Source organism: Vicugna pacos, chromosome 10 (assembly GCF_048564905.1).
Source record: "Vicugna pacos chromosome 10, VicPac4, whole genome shotgun sequence".
Classification (NCBI taxonomy): Eukaryota; Metazoa; Chordata; class Mammalia; order Artiodactyla; family Camelidae; genus Vicugna; species Vicugna pacos.
In genome coordinates, this window is record NC_132996.1 from 63,603,341 (window position 1) to 63,621,241 (window position 17,901).

Genomic DNA, 17,901 nt, shown 5'->3' on the forward strand with positions numbered 1-17,901 from the left:
TGTAGTATCTTTTAAACATCACTATGTGAGCAAGCACACCCAAAAGATGTCATATGTTTTGTTTTGTAAAATATTTTCTTTTTCACGTAAATGTATATTATAGCCCTTATCTTAATGCCACTTGGGTTTTGCCTCATTCAGGGTTCTTTCTTTCTTTTCTTTTTAAATAGAGGTACTGGGGATTGAATCCAGAACCTCATGCATGCTAACCATGCACTCTACCACTGAGCTATTTCCCTTTCCTCCTCATTCAGGGTACTTGAAATGTGGTCTGAGGATCACCAAGTCTCTTGATGTTTGTGCCGATGGTGCAGAAGCAGTGGTGGCACTTAACTGCTGGGGGCCTGAGCTTAAACCGGGACAGTGACACCAAACTAGACTAGTCATTGTGGTCTTCGTTGCCATGTACTTGCAGTTTGTAAAGATCCAGTTTCACTTAAGAATGTACTCGATTGTGCTGTAAAAATTATAGCTTTATTGTTTTCTGCCCTTGAGTACACATCTGTTTAACATCCTCTGCTGATGAAATAGGCAGTACTCATAAAGCACCCTGCTGCATTCCCCAGAGCGTGGTGGTTATCTTGAGGAAAAGCACTCATGTTATTGTTTGAGTTACTAGGTAGACTAGCCACTTAAAAAAAAAACAAAACTTTTTTTTTTAATGGAATACTATTTTTTACTTAAAATGACTAAAAAGACAAATTATGCTTATTCAGACTCGGGTATTTGACAGATATTTTCTCAAAATGATTGCAGTGAACTTGTCACTTTGAGGAAAAATAACTGACAGTACATGATGCCTGAATTGTCAAGTGAAAATTTTAATTTTGGAAAACTTATCTGCCACTGTGAGTCTGGTAACATCCCAATACTGAAAACACTTTTAAATGAAATCAGTGGTGATATTAATGAATGTGAGTTTTTAATATTATATCATGAAATGGGTTAACATTTAGAAGATCTGCATAACTCTGTGAACCAGTATGTTCCAAGTGAATTTCAAAATTATGTATGAGTAATTGATCAATTCAGAGTGCAAGACAGACTGGTGGGTTTTAATTTAACAGAGTATGAAGAGAGCATTAGTTTGGATTCAGATTCTACATCGCTGCTAACCTTAAAGACGCTCTAATGTCTAGTATTAGTATACTATCAAAGAATATCCACAGTTATCTGAAAAGACCATTAAAATTCTCCTCCAGTTTCCAACTTCTTACCTGTTGTGAGGCTGGATTTTCTTTGTACCCTTCATCCAAAATAACATCACAACAGATTGAATACAGAGGCAGGTATAAGAATCTATCTCATCTTAAGGCAAACTTTAAAGAGGTGCAGAAATGAAAAACAATGCTTTTTTAAAAATTTAAAGTGTTATTTATGTTAACATGGAATGTTTATTATTTTTTAATGAAATAAATCAACATTAAAAATGTTTAGAACAATAGATATTAATATTTGTAACCTACACCAATGAATACTCTTTGGACCTACATAATTTCCAAGACTATAAAGGGGCCTTGAGACCAAATAATTTGAAACCTTCTGGCTTAGTGAATGATTTCTTGTGTTAGAAGTCTGTAGGAAAGGGATCTTTTTAAGTCCCATGAAGGCTTTGTCTAGAGCCTTGCACTTAGTGGGTGTGTGCTCAGTAAAAATTTGATGGGTGGGAGACGGAAGGGAGGTCAGACTAGGAAACAATTTTTTTATGATTAGTATAGATTTGAAAAGTTGGTTTTTGACTTGGATAACTTTCTAACTTCCTACAGATAAGAAATCTGATCGGGAAGAAATTCAGATGAGCAATATGGGATCAAACACAAAATCATTAGGTAGGTGATTAATTCCTGCCTGAGGATATGGAGTAATGGTTCATTGGGAGGAGGAGAACTGTCTGGCTCTGCAGTTCTTTCCAGTACCCTCATCATTTACCGTCCTGAAAGAGCACTGGCTGGACTTTTCCATTTGGAAGCATGTGAGGAAATTCAGTAAAACCTGATCCATCTACTTTTCCCCACATTCCCACATGCTTATAGGTTTAAAAAAAATCTTCATATGCCTCCCCCCATTACTACAGAATCAAATTTGTGTCCTTAAACTGTTACAGCCTTTCACAGTCTGACCCCAGTCTTCCTCTGTCCTCTCTCCTTGTGCTCTGTTTCAGCCCACCTAGTCTACTTGCTGTTCTGTCTCTCCACTCTATACTTCTAAAATTTTGTTTATTTAATACCTCCTATTGGAATGTCCTTCCTAATTGCTTTCTAAATTGTCTTCATCCTCAAAGGCTTGGCTGAAGTCCTGCCTCCTTTGTTAGGTCCTTCCTAACAGTTGCAGCATACCTCACTCTCTTCTAATTTCAGTCCCCTTCATAGACAGATCTTTTCAGTTTAGTTTTATTATCATATGTCACACCCTGCATATTTCATATATATTGCCTTCCCAAATAGATTTAAGTTTTTTTAAGTCAAGGACAATGAGACCTTAATACCTTTCTGGAGCATTTGACTAAAGCTTAGTGCCCAGTAGAGGTGCCAATTCACACTTACCTGCTTAAAATATATTGTATAGCGGAAGGGACTGTCATGTTTCTGTGTACTTTTTCTTTTTTTTTTTTTTTTCACTAGATAACAACTATTCCACACTGAATGAGAGAGGGGACCACAATAGAACACTGGATCGATCTGGAGATCTAGGCGATATGGAGCCATTGAAGGGAACACCCCTGATGGTAAATCCTCTTTATATACTGTTGTCCTTCTAAGGGTAGTTCTGTTTTGAAGCCTGAGTGTTTTGTGAAATAGGGAAAATGTACCTAGTGAAAGACAGCATCCTTTCCTTGTAGGGATTTTTCAGGGAAAAAGTAGGAGTTTTGATTCATGTTGGGATTTCTTGGGCCATTCTGCCATGGTTGACATGGGGGAAGGAAGGCTATAGATGTGTTACTTGTGACTAACGCCAGCTGATCTATTCTCACATAACTCTTTTTCTGTTCCTGCCTTTCTCGAATGTCTTGCCCTTCACTTACTATTACCTTGTTTTGTTTGGGTTTATACATGTGGGGATTTTCCCTAGGTCTGGCACACATTCATGAAGTTCCTGTTTTCTTACTCTCATACTAACAAATTGCATGTATTCACAGCAGGACGAGGGGCAGGAATCTCTGGAGGAAGAGTTGGATGAGTTGGTTTTGGATGATGAGGGGGACCAAGTGTCTTACCCCTCCATGGTATGTCCTCCAGCCAACCCCAAGTTCATCCTTGAGGAAGGAGGTCCCTGTGTCCCAGCAGTTTACCAATCATACTAATCTGATCAGTCTCCGCCACGTGGGGCTTGAGGGTCCTGCTTCTGTGATTATTATCTCTTAAGAGGCTGGAATATGCTGCTGGTGATCTGATTCTCCATTATGTGCTACTTTCTTCCCTCCAGATTTGCTTAACTACCTTTTGGTTCTCCTTATTCCCCAACCCTATTAACATCTCTTTCTCTTTTTTTCCCACAGCAGAAGATTTAGCGCCACTCTCTCCGCTACATCTGGGCTTATAATATATGTATTTTTATTTTTTGGTGGTGAAATGGACTGATGATTTTTCCCTTTCTTTGCTGGACTATTGTGCCAACTGCCAGGCTGCCTCCTGCCCTTACAGCCCTAAGTGGCTGCCTTCTTCCCATCAATTCCTAACTTCTTCCAGTAAAGCTTAATTGTCCCTCCTCCCCCTCCAGGACCCCTGCAGTTATTTCCTGGAAGCCTGACTCAGTTATAAGCATATCTTGAGAAACTGCTGCAGATTAGCTCTTTTTGCCAGCTCTCCCTGGAACTCCTAGCCTTGTGTGGAAGGAGGGAGAGAGTGGGGCTCTTCACTGGAAGCCATGGGAAGAATTGGAAGTTACATGCTATATATGCAGTGTCCAGCAATGTGATAAACCGATGATTCTTAATCAAGATTTTTTTTTCCTGGTGGGAAAGGGGCTGCTTTTTTTTTTTTTTTTTTTTTTTTTTGAGAATGGAAAGTTTGAGCTCCTCCCTCACTCCTAGTGACTATTTTTGAAGCAAAGAAGGATGGCAACATTGGCACGTACCACCTGGCAAGGGCCCTTGACTAAGTGAAAGTCACCTAGAGCTGAGATTAAGAAACCTTGCTCTCCTCATCTCCAGGGCAGGGAGCATCAAGGACCTACAGACTCCATGTCTTCTCCAAGCCTCATGCCAACCCTGGGCTGCTGCTGCTGCCCCTTACTGAGGCTGTCCTTAACCCTTCTCTCCCATCCTGTGATAATGTCTGCTGACTTGGCCTGGCCATTTGCAAGAGGCTTTAGAAAGAGGAGAATATGTCAAGGAAGACTTTTTGGGTGAGAAGGAGCAGAAAGATGTCTTCCGGGGAGGAGAAGAACCCCTAGGAGGAGCTAGTAGGAATGTACATGAATCGTTTAGTCTGAAACTGGCAGGAAGTTTCAAAGCTGGCTTCCCCCTGCCCTTATTTCTCCTTTTCTCATCCTTATAAACCCATCTTCCCCTGCCTCCTCCCTGGATTGGTTACCGACTGACTAAAGGACTTGATGTACATAGTCCTGCCCCCTTTACCGTTAAAAGGTGGGGATCACCCTTGGCTTTGCCTCTTCTTTGTGCCTTTGACCTGGGGTGCATCTCCTCCCTCCCTTCCATGTGCCTTTCTTTGCCTCTGCAGTCTCACTTCTCATGATTTTGCAAATTATATTTTGTTGCTATCTTACCCACTGTTGGCCCTGAACAGCAGAAAGAAGAGGAGAGGTGACCTAGAGAACCTCAATCTCTCCACTGGGAATTGGAATAGTCTCTGATTTCAGACATAGCAAGCTTTTGCTCAACAGTATATGTTGGGATTTTGCAGAAATCCTGTTTTGATGAATCTCAAAATGAGGTTGGTGGGAGGAGTGAGTAGTATGGCTCTTACTCCTTAGTTGCCCAGAATTGTCATCTCTGAAGGGGTTATAGGGAAGTCGTGTCAGTCCCCTGCCCTACCTCCTCCTTTTAGTTTCGTGTATTAGTGGGTTGGGCTAGAGGAATCAGCTGCTATGCGGTTGATTATTTTTTTTAACCCCTTCCCTTATTTGCCTTTTACTCCTCCCCTTAATCTAAAAGCTCTGTTCAGTGCAACTGGAAATCTTTATCCTACTCTCTCCCCTTTCCTTTATGTATTGAGGCTATGGGGTAGGAGACAAGTGCACAACCCACTACCCTCCTCCCCCTTCCCCTAAGCATTAAAATTCCTTATTCACCCCTTTCCCCCCTTCACATTTCTTCCCTCTCCTTTTCTGGCAAAAAAGGAGCCTTTTCCTCTCTGTGACCCTAAGAGCATACTGCACAGGGGAAGTCACCCCCATCTGGACCTGGCTCCACTCTTGGTTTCTCTTGTCTTCTTCTGCTCTTTTCCTGGTGCTCTTTTTCTCGGTGGGGTGTGGGTATTAGAACAGCCATGGGCTTTTGGGGACCTTTAACTGTCTTTTTTTTCATTTATAAAAACACTAAACATTCATTTCCAGAGAACCAAAAATCCCACCTTCCCACCGAACACTACTAAGGGGCATGTCTTCTGCTCCATATCTTTTCTGTTTTTCTTTCTCTCTTGTTAATGCTTTTAAAAACAAATGAGTTTTTTTTATATAAATAAAGTTTTTAAAGTGTGTATGTGGGGGGTCTGTGTCATTTCTTCACTTCAAGCTGTATTTCTTCCTCCTTTTCATCTTGGTTACTTCCTTATGTATCAGTGTCTTTTTTTCTCTCCAGAGCAACCAGAAAGGGGTTGTACCAGGATGGATTTATTTTGAGCTCAATCCCAACTCTTAACAAGGAACATTTTTAAAAATTATATGTGAAAATTTTCCCCCTGAAGATTCTTAAAAATTAAATGTGGCTAAGTAGAGCACAGTAATCTTATTGCTAACTTAGAGATAGGAAATTGAAGTATAAAGAATTAATAACTTCCTTAGTCACTGGGATTTTTTTGCAACATTTGACAAAACTAACATTGAATAAAGCTCATTGCAGTACATGACCCTCTTGAACATTTATGGGCGGAAGATTAGAAGCTGCCAGCTCCAACCGTCATCCTAACAAATAGGAAAATGTAGAATTAAAAGGCTCCCTGGCCATAATGTTTCTTCTCAGGCTATCTGCAGTCCTTTAGTGAGAAGACAAGGGGCAGGTCTATAGCTTCCTTTGTGTCCTACCAAGTAGTAATGTGGGTGGGAGGCAAATATTTGTTGGATTACCAGAGGTGTCTTTATTGCAGATATCAAGGATTAAGACCTATGGAAAGATGCTTATTTCTTTGGGATTCATATTTCCTGTTACATACTAAGACTTGAGAATTTATGTAAAATGCTTTCTGTATGCCCAATCTTTAGATTAAAAATATATAGCTGCTTCTGGTGATGCTCATGTCTCAATTTTGTTGAACTAGGTCTTGGGTATTAAAACTTTCTTGGGTAGTGAGATCAGGAGATCTAAGTAGTATTGCTGATATCCTTTAAAGCTTGATTCATGTCTGACAGTCTTAGATGAAGCACAGAACCAAAAAGCTATTAGAGTTTGCTTTCCAAAGAAGTTTGGTAGCCCTAGTTGGGATGATTTTTTATTATCTGTGTAGAAAAACCTGGCTACTGGTGAATAGCCAGTATATTCTTTATTATCCTCTGGCATTGATCTATATACAAACCTTACTCTTCTCCCCTCTCCCTGGATCAGTCCATTTATTTTATCTCATTCAATATTTACTCAGCATCTTCAATATGCCAGGCATTGTTGTGGATGTCAGGTTTAGATTAGAGAATGAAACATCCTTTCTCATATAGACTACAATCCATGAAAATTCTATGCAGCTGAGATCGGTATTTTTTCAAAACATTTCTCTGTCCTTAACTAAAGGTATTAAGAATGATCTGTGAAGTCCCTGTGTCTCTTGTTTCTTGACATTTAGTAATGCTTTTGAAGTCTATCTCTTACACCAGCTTTAGGAATCCTGTGGGTTTTGCCCACTTATTCCTAGATCCTTTAGAGCCTGAGGCCCGCCCCCCCCCCGCCCACCTCCCTCCCCTCCTTAGGTTGTAGGTTATGTTCATCCACTCTTCTGCTTCAGTGAGGCTTTTTTGTGAACATGTTTGGAATAGCTGTAATGAGTCTTGCTGTGACATTCTGACAAAGCTCTGACCTCACTTGGCCATTTGTTCTTTCTTGCTGAACTAATGCAATTTGTTACAAATTAGAAGTCTCACCTAGAAAGAACTAAGGACCATCATTCTAGATCATTTCTCATTTTGTGTATCTTTATATCTGAAGTATAGGATAGTAAAGGTTCATCTTGTTATTTTCATAGATGGAGTTATAGACCAACTAGATCTAGCCTTATAGATCTGAGCAAGTACACAAGAACTACCTGGGAAGCTTGTTAAAAAGACATTTCCTACACTCCATTTCCAAAAACTTTTTCAATAGGTGGGACTCAGGAGTCTGAAATCTTGTTAAGTAACCTAGGTCATTCCAATATCTCTGGTCAGTTAATTGCAACTTGAGAGACTGATCTAGAGACTTGCTTAAGATTTCAGCCTCAAACTAGAAGCCAGGATGACTGGCTTAACACCACTGGCAGTAATACTGATTTCGTGGGGGTGGTGGTAAGCACAGTAAAGGAGAGTTCATAGAGGAAACAATGTTCTCTCAAGGAATGAATTGCTTACTTTGAAATTTGATAATAGTGACAGGCTATGTAGCATGTGGCTAGGAGAGATTTCTTTTGCAATTAATGTCATGTAGATGATACCCTGAGAGGTGGCCTTAGCCCTTGATATAGGGGCCTCTAGGGCATAGAGAAACTCCTGAAGTTGACGGCTATAACAAAATCTCACCTCTGGCTACAATGGGTATCACAACAGGGGAGCAAGTGACCTCACTGGCCAAAGCCAAGGAAGTATGTCTGGAAACTTAAATCACTCCTGAGAGACAACCTTTCTTAAGAAAGCTCATGTACACAAACTGCACACTGTAGGAGCGAATTTATTTTTCATACAACCTTAAGACCTCTTGACTTTCGTGTTGTCTGTGTTAGTTAAAGCATTAGTTCATCAGCCGATCCATCGAGAATTTAGGGGCAGACATGGATGGAGAGGAAGCTGGAGGAAGTGAGGTAGGGAAAGCATCAGTGAAAGTAATTATCTTGTTCTGTCTGCATTATTATATCCTGACTTACATTTTTCCCCCTTTTATGTAGTACGAAATAACCAGAGTCAGCTAACCACGAATAAATTGAGCTTTACACCTGTTCATGTAATTTAGGAGCATGTGGCAACTAGCTTTTTTTTTTTCTAGTTGAGGAAAAAGTGCTATACTTCTTACCATATACATTTCTATCTTTTTTGTTGAACAGGACAGATTCTTCCATTTATTGAGGATACAGAGGGGATTGCTATCTTGCTGTCTTTCCCTAGATATCTAGCGCTTATGGACAAATAGTTTGAATGCACATCTGTGGTAATGTGCAGGCCCTTACTCTGCTCTTCACCTCAGTCTTTTTGTTCCATCTCTAGGGCAAAGTTTATCATTGGTCTTTTGTAAACTTTGAACTCTGGCCCTTTTTACAGCCCACTCTTGTTACGAGAATCAAGGGTCAGGGGAGTGTAGTGTATAGTTGGAACTAATTCAGGCTTCTGTTTTCAGCACTGTGGTGGATTAGATACTCTGAAAAATACTTTCAACAGAAACAAGATGCTCGGTAAAATGTATTTATAAAAAAAAATCCGTATAAACACATTGCTGAACAAGCACAAAAGTAATGAATCCATAGATCTTCAAAATGAAGTGAAAACTGGAATCCTAGGAAGTAAACAACTGCTAAAGCTAGCTTTACTGTTTTTGCCAAACTCAGCAGGCTTTAAACATCTATTTTAGTGACTACACAGGGTATGGGAAACGAAATGAATCTATAGTAATTGCAAGTAAAGCTGGGATCCCCTCAGTGTGAAGGTGCACAAGAAATAATATAGAGTATAATGGGGGCAGCAAAGAACTTACTTGTTTCAGCCTTCTTGCTGTTACCCCAAGACTGGGTTTGCCTCTTGGGTGTTGAGCCAGAAGAACCAAGCCAAAGTTGGGGAGAAGGAAGGATTTAGTGCAGCAAGTAAGGAGAACACCAAGGATCTCTCCCAAAGCAGTGGCTCTATGAACAGCAAAGTTGGGTAATTTTTAAGCTCAGGGTATATGCATATTCATAAAGTGGCTTGAGCAGAGGAGAATTCAGCATCGAATTGGGGCTAAGGTTGACAGAGCCCAACTTTCAGCTGACTGAAGGCAAGAGGGTCAGAAAAGGTTATTGTCATCTTCCCTTAGGTTCCAGTGGTTGACTGATCTTTACCATTGAAACAGAACTGGGAGTCTTTACAACTGACTTAATATTATCTTTGTTGTTGTTACTTCTCTTGCCTGATAACAGTTCTTTTGTTCCCTTAAGATCATTATCACTGAGACCTGTTCTAGGGCAAATATTGTGGCCAGGTAGATCAGAAAGTGGCTTGGGGCTAAAATGGCTTCTCTTGTAAAAAGCTACATTTGGTTCTTTTCCTCAGGGGAACCCCTGCTCTATCTGCTTACAGTTGGTCATACCTCCAGGTGTTTTCAGAAGCAAATGTAATCCCTCTAAGGCTTCAGTTCTCATATATAATAACTTCCAGGGCAAATGAACAGCCTTGCTCAAAAATTATAAGATGCACAAAGAAATGACACAAGTGATGGGGGGGAGGGTATAGCTCAGTGGTAGTGTGTGCTTAGCATGCACAAGGTCCTGGGTTCATTCCCCAGTACCTTCATTAAAATAAATACTAAAACCTAATTACCCACCCCCCAAATAAATTAATTTGTATGCCACTGAGGTTAAAAAAAAAAAAAGACCACAAGTGGTAAAGGGTAAAAGAGACTCAGAAGCTGATCCTTAAATGGTTCAGGTGATGCCACTGTTACACAGACTAATGAAATAACTGTTGATTAATGAACTAAAACAAGCTTGAAAATAAGGACAATAACCAACCCAGCAGATTTGGGAGGGCAGGGGGGAAGCCTTTCTGCATTAGAAATGAAAAATACAAACTTGAAATAAAAACTCAGATTAAATTGGAGAAATTGAAGGGGTGCTAATGACTTAGAAAATCTCAAGAAATCATACAGAATACAGTCCAAAGAAGAAGGAAGAATGGAAAACAGCAAAAAAGTTGAGAGACAACAGAGGACGTGAGAATGAGAAGACCTAATTGCTATCTGGAGCTCCAGGAGGAGATCATAGGAAGAGGCAATATTCAAGGAGGTAATCCTTGATAGTTTAGATAAATTTTCAGATTTGGTGAAAGGCACCAAATCTCAGATTTGGGAATCCAAATGAATTCCAAGCAAGATAAAAGAACTCATGCCTAGAGACTTCAAGGTAAGCGCTATCTTGAGCAGCTAGAGATAAGATACAGACTACCAACAGAAAACAGCCCCGATGGGGGACTTCTCAGCTTCAACAGTGAAAGCCAGGAAACTGCGGGATGCTTACCCTTCATCCTGTTAACAAAAGAACTGTTCTGATAGTAATTGACTCTGAAACTTAAATTTTTTAAATTGAAGTTTAGTTGATTTACAATATTAGTTTCAGGTGTACCAGCATAGTGATTCAGTTATACATATACATATGTTTTTTCAGATTCTTTCCCATTATATAATAATTAACATGTTATTACAAGAAATTGAATATAGTTACCTGTGCTATACAGTAGTAAAACTTTAAAGAAAGCTAATTCAAAACATTTTCAGACAAAAGCAGTATTTGCCACTCCAAACAGGTAATACAGGATGTCCTGAGGCAGAAGGAAAATGATCTGAAATGGAAATGCAAGAAGGAACACTGACCAAAGATAGTGGTCAACGATGTTGGTGAAAGTAAGTAAGCAATAACTGTGAAAGCAATATGTAGTTTCTGGGAGGGAAATACGGACTAAAATTAAAATACTGGACAACGATAGCATGTAACTTGGGGTGATGAGAGCACTAATTTTCATGTTATATTCAGGAGGAAAGTAAAGATATTGATTAACTTAAGACGTATGAAACCATACATATTAGCTAGATTAACCACTAAAGAACAGAGCATGTCACCTTCAAACGTAGAGATGGAAGAAGGCAAGAGGAGGGTAGGGGATTAGATCTGGTTCTACCTCTGACAGAACAATCTAAGCTTGCAGGGTACCAGTTACAGGAGGTGGTGAGGGGCCTACTTCAATATTACGGTACTGGGACATCACATAGTATGTGCAGATGAAATAGGTGTGTGCAGAAAAAGGACAGCGAGTGACGTGTGAGAAGGGGTGAAGAGAACAGTTCCAAGACAATTTCCATTAGAGCAAAGTTTAAATAAAAATTGTTTGCTGGCTGGTTGTGTGAGTTGGTCAATCTGACTTAAAGACAGAATATTTTCATATCTTGTTGAGTGAATTGTTCACTTCTCCGGCCCCTCAGGATATGGAAACTTAGTTTTATGCCAGAGGAAGAAGAGTTAAAAGGTTGAATCTATGCCCTCCAGGTTTCCAGGCCCCAGACCCCTGAACAAGATCCAAACACTATATATAGGAAGATCAGAAGAGAAGCACATCATCCAAAAATGAAACAGATCAAAGCAAACCCTAGTCTCTTTGTTGCTATTTAACTTTTCTTTGTACTGGGAAGTCATGCAATCTTTAAAAAGAAAAATTTTTCCTAAGCCAGAGAGTTCTCTAATCTCCTGCCCCTTGTGACATCATCAGCATTCTAGGAAACAAACTCTAGTCCTTTTAGTCCTCTTTCAGGACCTCCTTTCCCTTCTTAAGTACTGATGTGCTACCAGGGTTCAAATCTAACCTGCTTCTGACTTGTTCCTGGTGGAATTCCTACGGAGGATCCTGGCTCAGCCTGATCTCACCATGCCTCTTCTGTCTTTTTGAAGTCAGGCCCCAAGCTCTCCTCTCAGTCTGGTTAATGTCTGACTGGACACTTGGTAGCTCAGCTATACTCCATCTTTACTTGTAAAGTGTCTTAAATTCTGGTAACTCTTATTCTGGTTACCTCGTTGCCAGTTGCTTTGTAACTTGTATTTTACATAATGTCACTTAAGTGATAACTGACTTCTGAAGTAAAATCCTAGCTCCATTAATATTTCATTCATCCTGCAAATATCTGTTCAATTACTACTATATACAGAGGCGAGGGCCAAAGGCTGTTCCTGTTTTTGAGGTGCTCCAGCCCCAGGGATAGAGACGCTGAATTTATGTCAGGCATTACATTTATATGTTTATAAGCATTATTATAATGACACATTTCTACATTAGAAGAGGGGTGAGCTCTCCTGGGAGGGAGGGTAAGGCTTCACTGAGAGGTGATGTTCAGGTTGGTTTGAAAGGATAACTAGCATTCCACCAGCTGGAGATGTGAAGTCATGCGGAACAGACAGGGTAATGTGCAAAAGTATTGAGGTGTTGGTATTGTAGGTGAGGGGAAGTTTATATAAAAACATTTTATCTAATAAATAGTGATTGAAATAGAATATCACTATTTTCTAATCTTTAATAAAAAGACCTTAGGCATTGAGCAACAACAGCTGCTAACATCACAAAAGGAAACAATCAGATACCACCTACAAAGTAGTTTTTCAAAAAAAAAAAAATTCAAGCCTGAGTCTGATCAAACCTCTATATCCAGTTACTATTTTATAGGAAATACAGAGGATTGGGGGAGATGTTAATCTGGTCCATGAGGATGCAATTAGCAAAATGGGGAAAGAATTACAAAATAAATAACCTAATTCTTAAAATAACTGCAAAAATGATGGAAGGATATCTACAGATTAAAAGAATCAGTTTCCATAGATTAAGAGACATCAGCAATCTCAATGCACCAACCTTATTTGGATCCTGATATAAAAGTGACAGGAGAAAACTGGAAATTTGAACACTGGATTCTTGATTTTATTAAGGGATTATTACTTTTTAGGTGTGACACTGGTATTGTGGATTATAATTAATTCCTTGTCAATGTAAGCAATGTAATGAAATTCTAATGGATGAAATGTTATGAGGAAGTTTGCTTCTAAGTAGTATGGGGCAAGAGTGAACAGGGAAGTATAAATGAAACAAGATTGGCTGTGAGCTGATATTAAAGCTGGGTTATGGGTATATGGAGGTTTATTATAATATTTGATTTGATATTTATGAATTTTTAATAATAATTTTTTTAATGGCGAAAACAATTTGGGAGCTAATTGTTCCAGGTAGATGAGGCACAGAGGCACTTAGATAGTGGCAGGAAATGGGACTAGAAGGAAGGATGGTGGTGGCAGTTGTAGTGCTTGGGTTATGAAGTTCTTTTCCTGCCATATGCAGGCCAATGGGTTTCAAACCGCCATGGACACCTAGAGTTCTGTGGTGTTGCCACCAGGGCGGCCACAAGGATGGGAGGGTGGGGCTGAGCAGAGGGGACACCAGGTCACTCACACATTTTAATAAGAACAGCTTTGCTTCTGACTATTTTATTAAATTGGGCTTCTCAGTAATTCATATTTCATTTAAAAACAGGATTCTGAGGCTTTGAAAATTGTCTCTAACCATTGGAGGAACAGTTGAATATTTGAAGACTCTCACTTGGGCTGTAGGCAGAAGATTGGAGGTAGGGAAAGCAGCTAAGAGACTGTTGTGATATCACACATGAATGAGAAGTTTGTTTTGAGGGGAATTCAGCTAATGAAGATTCGGTCCAGGAGGTGAACCTTTTATGATAGTATTTGTAATACTTGTTTCCCAGTTTGCAAAGGACAATCAAGAGGGTGTGGAAATATGCTCATTCCTTTAATAAAGTCAGTCTCACTGAGCACCTCCTAGAGTTGGGGCTGGAACCCCGCTCCCTCCTCTGTCCCATTCTTGGCAGAGCACTAGAACTTGTCCTCCTTGCTGCAGTCTCAGCGTCTTCGACCAGTCTCTAGTCTGGTCCTCCTGTGCAACCATGACTGATAGTGTGGGGAGGAAGGGAATGCTGCCGGTTACCTGGGCTCATGGTGACCACTTCTATCATTGCTGCCCCCTCTCAACTACAGCTGCCTCAGATCGAGCCCACCAGGACTACTTGACAGTCTCCAGCTTCTTATATGAGGTGAACTCCAAACTGTAAAACCCACCAATTAAGCACCTTTTCTTCCCTTATCTCCACAACGTTGCCTAGGAAAGTCCACCCACCTTCCCCCCATTACTCTCCCTTGGAGATGATGTCACCCTAAGCCACACACCCACACACCAAGCTCCTGGGGCTAATAACAGCCATTAACATTCCAGACTTACAGGTGAAAACAGTTCAGTTACCTCCTCATGGTTCTGCACCTCCTTGGCTTTCGCATCACTCCATCCTGTGTCTGCTTGGTTTCTAATAGTTTGGCTTTGTAACTTTCTGTTCTTTTTTCAAAACCCTGCCCTTGCCCCTCTGACCCAATGCCCAAGTGAGCTTCCCTAGTTCTTTTTGTGCTCATCAAGACAGTTCTTAGCCTTGCTGAGTTATGGGACTCCTGAGAATCTGGTGATAATTATGGACCTTCTCCAGAGAAGTGCGCACACACAGTATTTTGCCTACAATTTCAGACTTCCTAGATTTTTTTTGGTTATTGTTTATAATACTTCTCTATTATCCTTTTAATGTCCATGGGACCAGCAGTGATAGCCCGCCCCTCTTTCATTCCTGATATCAGTAGTTGGTGTCTTTCTTTCTTGGTTAGCCTGGCTAGAAGTTTATTAATTGTAGTGCTCTTTCCAAGAAACAGCTTTTGGTTTTGTTGATTTCCTGTTTTCAGTGACATTGATTTCTGCTCTTATCTTTATCATTTCATTTCTTCTGGCGTCTCCAGGTGATTAAAGCTGTGCTCAATGCATCAGGAAGCCTTTTGGTGGTGGTGGTGGGAATTGTTTGATACAAATGCATCATTCTTGGTTCTACCCCAGACACATTAAATCAGAATTTCTGGCGGTAGAGCCTAGGAGTCAGCGATTTAAACAGTCTCCCTGTTACTTCTTTTATTTATTTATTTTTATTTTAAAAACTTACTGCTGTAGTTGATTTACAATGTTATGTTAGTTTCAGGTGTACAGCAAAGTGATTCAGTAATACACACACACATATATATTCTCTTTCAGATTATTTTCCACTATAGGTTATTATAAGAGTTTGAATACAGTTCTCTGTGCTCTACAGTAGGTCCTTGTTGTTTATTTATTTTATGTATAGTAGTGTGTATATGTTAATCCCAAACTCCTAATTTATCCCTTCCCCCCCACCCCCCTGTTAACCCTTAAGTCCACTAAAATTTGAGAAAATCTTCTCTAAAGACTCAGTTTATTGTCACAGTCTTTTCATCTTCCCCTCCCAGCCACTTTACTGTTGCTACAGGAGTTCAAACTCTAGAGTCCTGTTCCTCATCCAAAGAAAGCAACTACTTTCCTCTAGGGCTATAGTGAAGCCTCTTGGTGGAGGAGCTCTAGAGTCTGACACCGGGGCTGGGTTGCTTTCATTCCCAGGCATAGTTCTAAAGTTAGAGAGCCAAGCCATGTCTGAGAGACCCATGTTTCCCCCTTCCTTTGATCCATCTTCCGTTAGTTCTTTCTATATTCACTTTCTCCAGTCCTGCGTGGAAACTCCCTTGGTGTGGAGGTGCAGATTTCTGCCCAAAGCAAGATGTCTTGTGCTTCTGCATGTTTTCCTCATCTTTGGCATATTATTCCTTTGGATCGCAAGTGGTTCAGGTTAGAGGGCTTTGTAAGTGAGGTAGAGGAATACAGAAAACAGAAACCTTAACCTCCAGAATCTAACTGGACCTGCTGGCATTTAGGAGTTAAGGTTCTTTTTGGAAGGGGGTAATTAGGTTTATTTACTTACTTAATTTTAAATAGAGATACTGGGGATTGAACCCAGGACCTTGTGCATGCTAAGCACACACTCTACCACTGAGCCATACCCTCCCCTCACTTTTTTTTTTAAGCAGAAGATAAGTCAGTTATTATAATTCTGGGTCCTGCCATCCAGAGGCAACCACTGGTAACATTTTGGCATCCTTCCACCTAGTGTTTTCCTATTAAAAAAGCATAATAGAGTTTATACAGTACGAACAACAGTTACCTGCTTTTCTTGTCTAACGTTGTTTTATAACATTTCCCAGTTAATTCTTCAAGACTATCATTTTTTTTTCATGGCTGCATGATATTTGATCAAATGAACATAACGTTATTTATTTAACTCCGTTGTTGAATACTTAGGTGTAATACTTTTGTATAGTATTAAAAATATGCTATAATAAACATCTTTGTGCGTAAATCTTTGTCAATGGGGTTATTTCCTTAGAAGAGGAATTTCTGGGTCAAAAATTAAGAACATTTTTAAGGCTTTTGATATACTGTACCAAACTGTTTTCAGGAAAGGTTAGCTGAATGGCAATGTCTTTCCACACGTAGAAGTTGCACTACGTAACAAAAATACTTCAAAGGGTTTGCACATAAGCAAGATGTTACAATGAAGTGTGGGTACATGGGGGGAGAGGATCAATGGGAACAGCACTTTTTCTCCCCTGAGGTGGAGGGGGGGTCCTTTTTGTTCACACTAGAAGTGTAACTTTTCAGTTCTGCACCACATCCTCTCAGAGACTTCAGGCTTGAGTAAATATTATGACAGAGTTTTAGATTATGAACCCAACCTAGTTTGCCATTGGTATTCGCAACTCTCAGGAGACTTGCCTCCTTTGTTCTTGTTCTTTCTCCTGTGGCTAAAGTTATTTCCCCTTTGGCGCCTCTGCTAAGACTCCTGCTATCTTTTCCCCAGGCAGTTCCTGCCTTAAAATTGGAATTCAGTTTTCTTCCTTTGGTAGGTAGACGTCCTTGCTGGCTGACTCTGGATCCTTACCTCCGACCCATGCTCAAGAGTGGTTTCACTTTTTCAGTTTCTTACAGTTCCCTCCATCCTAGAACTTGGAGCATGTTCCCCAGAGACTGGGCTGGGGAAGAGCTCCAGGGTTCTGTCTTATCCTTGATTTCCTGAGGTTCATATGCACATGAGGTGCCCCGTTTTGCCCACTACACCTCAATTAATACGTGAACACATCTCTGAAATTTTCTGAGGTTAAACTGCTTGAAAAATTGGAAGATTAAATTTAGATTATCTTCTGACATAGATGAAAAACTCTTGGGTACTAGTCCTATTTCTTCCTTTAACCAGTTGCATGACCAGTTTATTCTATGTACTATCTGGGCCCCAATTCCTCATCTGTAAAATGAGTCATTTGGGTATTGTCATATTTAGGTTCTGATGGTCTGTTAGCTCTAATAGGCTATGATTTGAAAGGAAATAGAGTTATTAGGTCCTACTCTACGTAAGGCTGCGTAAAGGATCACAGATCCGAGGGAAGAAATGTCTGTAAATGGTGTTGGGATGATGGCATTAACAGGAGAAAAAAAAATTTTTCCCCTCCCATACCACATACTCTACTAATTTAAATTGTAAAAGTTATATTTAGAAAAGGTAAGAGAAACAAGTGAATATTAAATCTTGGGGAGAAGAGCTTGCGAACTTTAAAAAAGATTACAATAGACTATTTTTTGGAGCAGTTACAAAAAAATTGAGTGCAAACTACAGAGAGTTTCCATATAGTCTCACTTAGTCTCTGCCTGACCTGAAGCAGTTTCCCCTATTAACATCTTGTATTTGTGAGCCAGTGTTGATTGGTACATTGTTATTAACTAAAGTTCACAGTTTACATTAGGCATCACTCTTTGTGTGAGTTTCTCTTTCTATGTGTCCTTGACAGATGTATAGTGATGTGTATCCACCATTACCGTATCATATAGAGTGGTTTC

The 17,901-nt window shown here is 40.0% G+C and overlaps 1 protein-coding gene and 1 long non-coding RNA gene across 13 annotated transcripts in view; both read left to right on the forward strand.

Annotated features, from left to right (window-relative positions):
- Positions 1 to 6,399, forward strand: part of CTNND1 (catenin delta 1) — a 49,034-nt gene extending 42,635 nt beyond the window's left edge. For 7 of the 12 annotated variants that reach the window (XM_072969995.1, XM_072969994.1, XM_072969999.1 and 4 more), the window contains 3 exons: positions 1,767 to 1,829; positions 2,622 to 2,725; positions 3,137 to 3,570. In XM_072969995.1, coding sequence (XP_072826096.1) covers positions 1,767 to 1,829; positions 2,622 to 2,725; positions 3,137 to 3,301 — 332 coding nt within the window. In that variant the 3' untranslated portion in view covers positions 3,302 to 3,570. Of the gene's footprint in view, positions 1 to 1,766; positions 1,830 to 2,621; positions 2,726 to 3,136 lie in introns of all 12 variants that reach the window. The other 5 variants (XM_006214075.3, XM_006214077.3, XM_006214091.3 and 2 more) reach the window with 2 other exon arrangements.
- A 728-nt stretch (positions 6,400 to 7,127) lies between these two features.
- LOC116285467 (uncharacterized) lies at positions 7,128 to 16,369 on the forward strand. Its single transcript, XR_004195162.2, has 2 exons — positions 7,128 to 10,933; positions 13,597 to 16,369. It is a non-coding gene; the product is annotated as an uncharacterized lncRNA (long non-coding RNA).
- Positions 16,370 to 17,901: the final 1,532 nt, after the last annotated feature.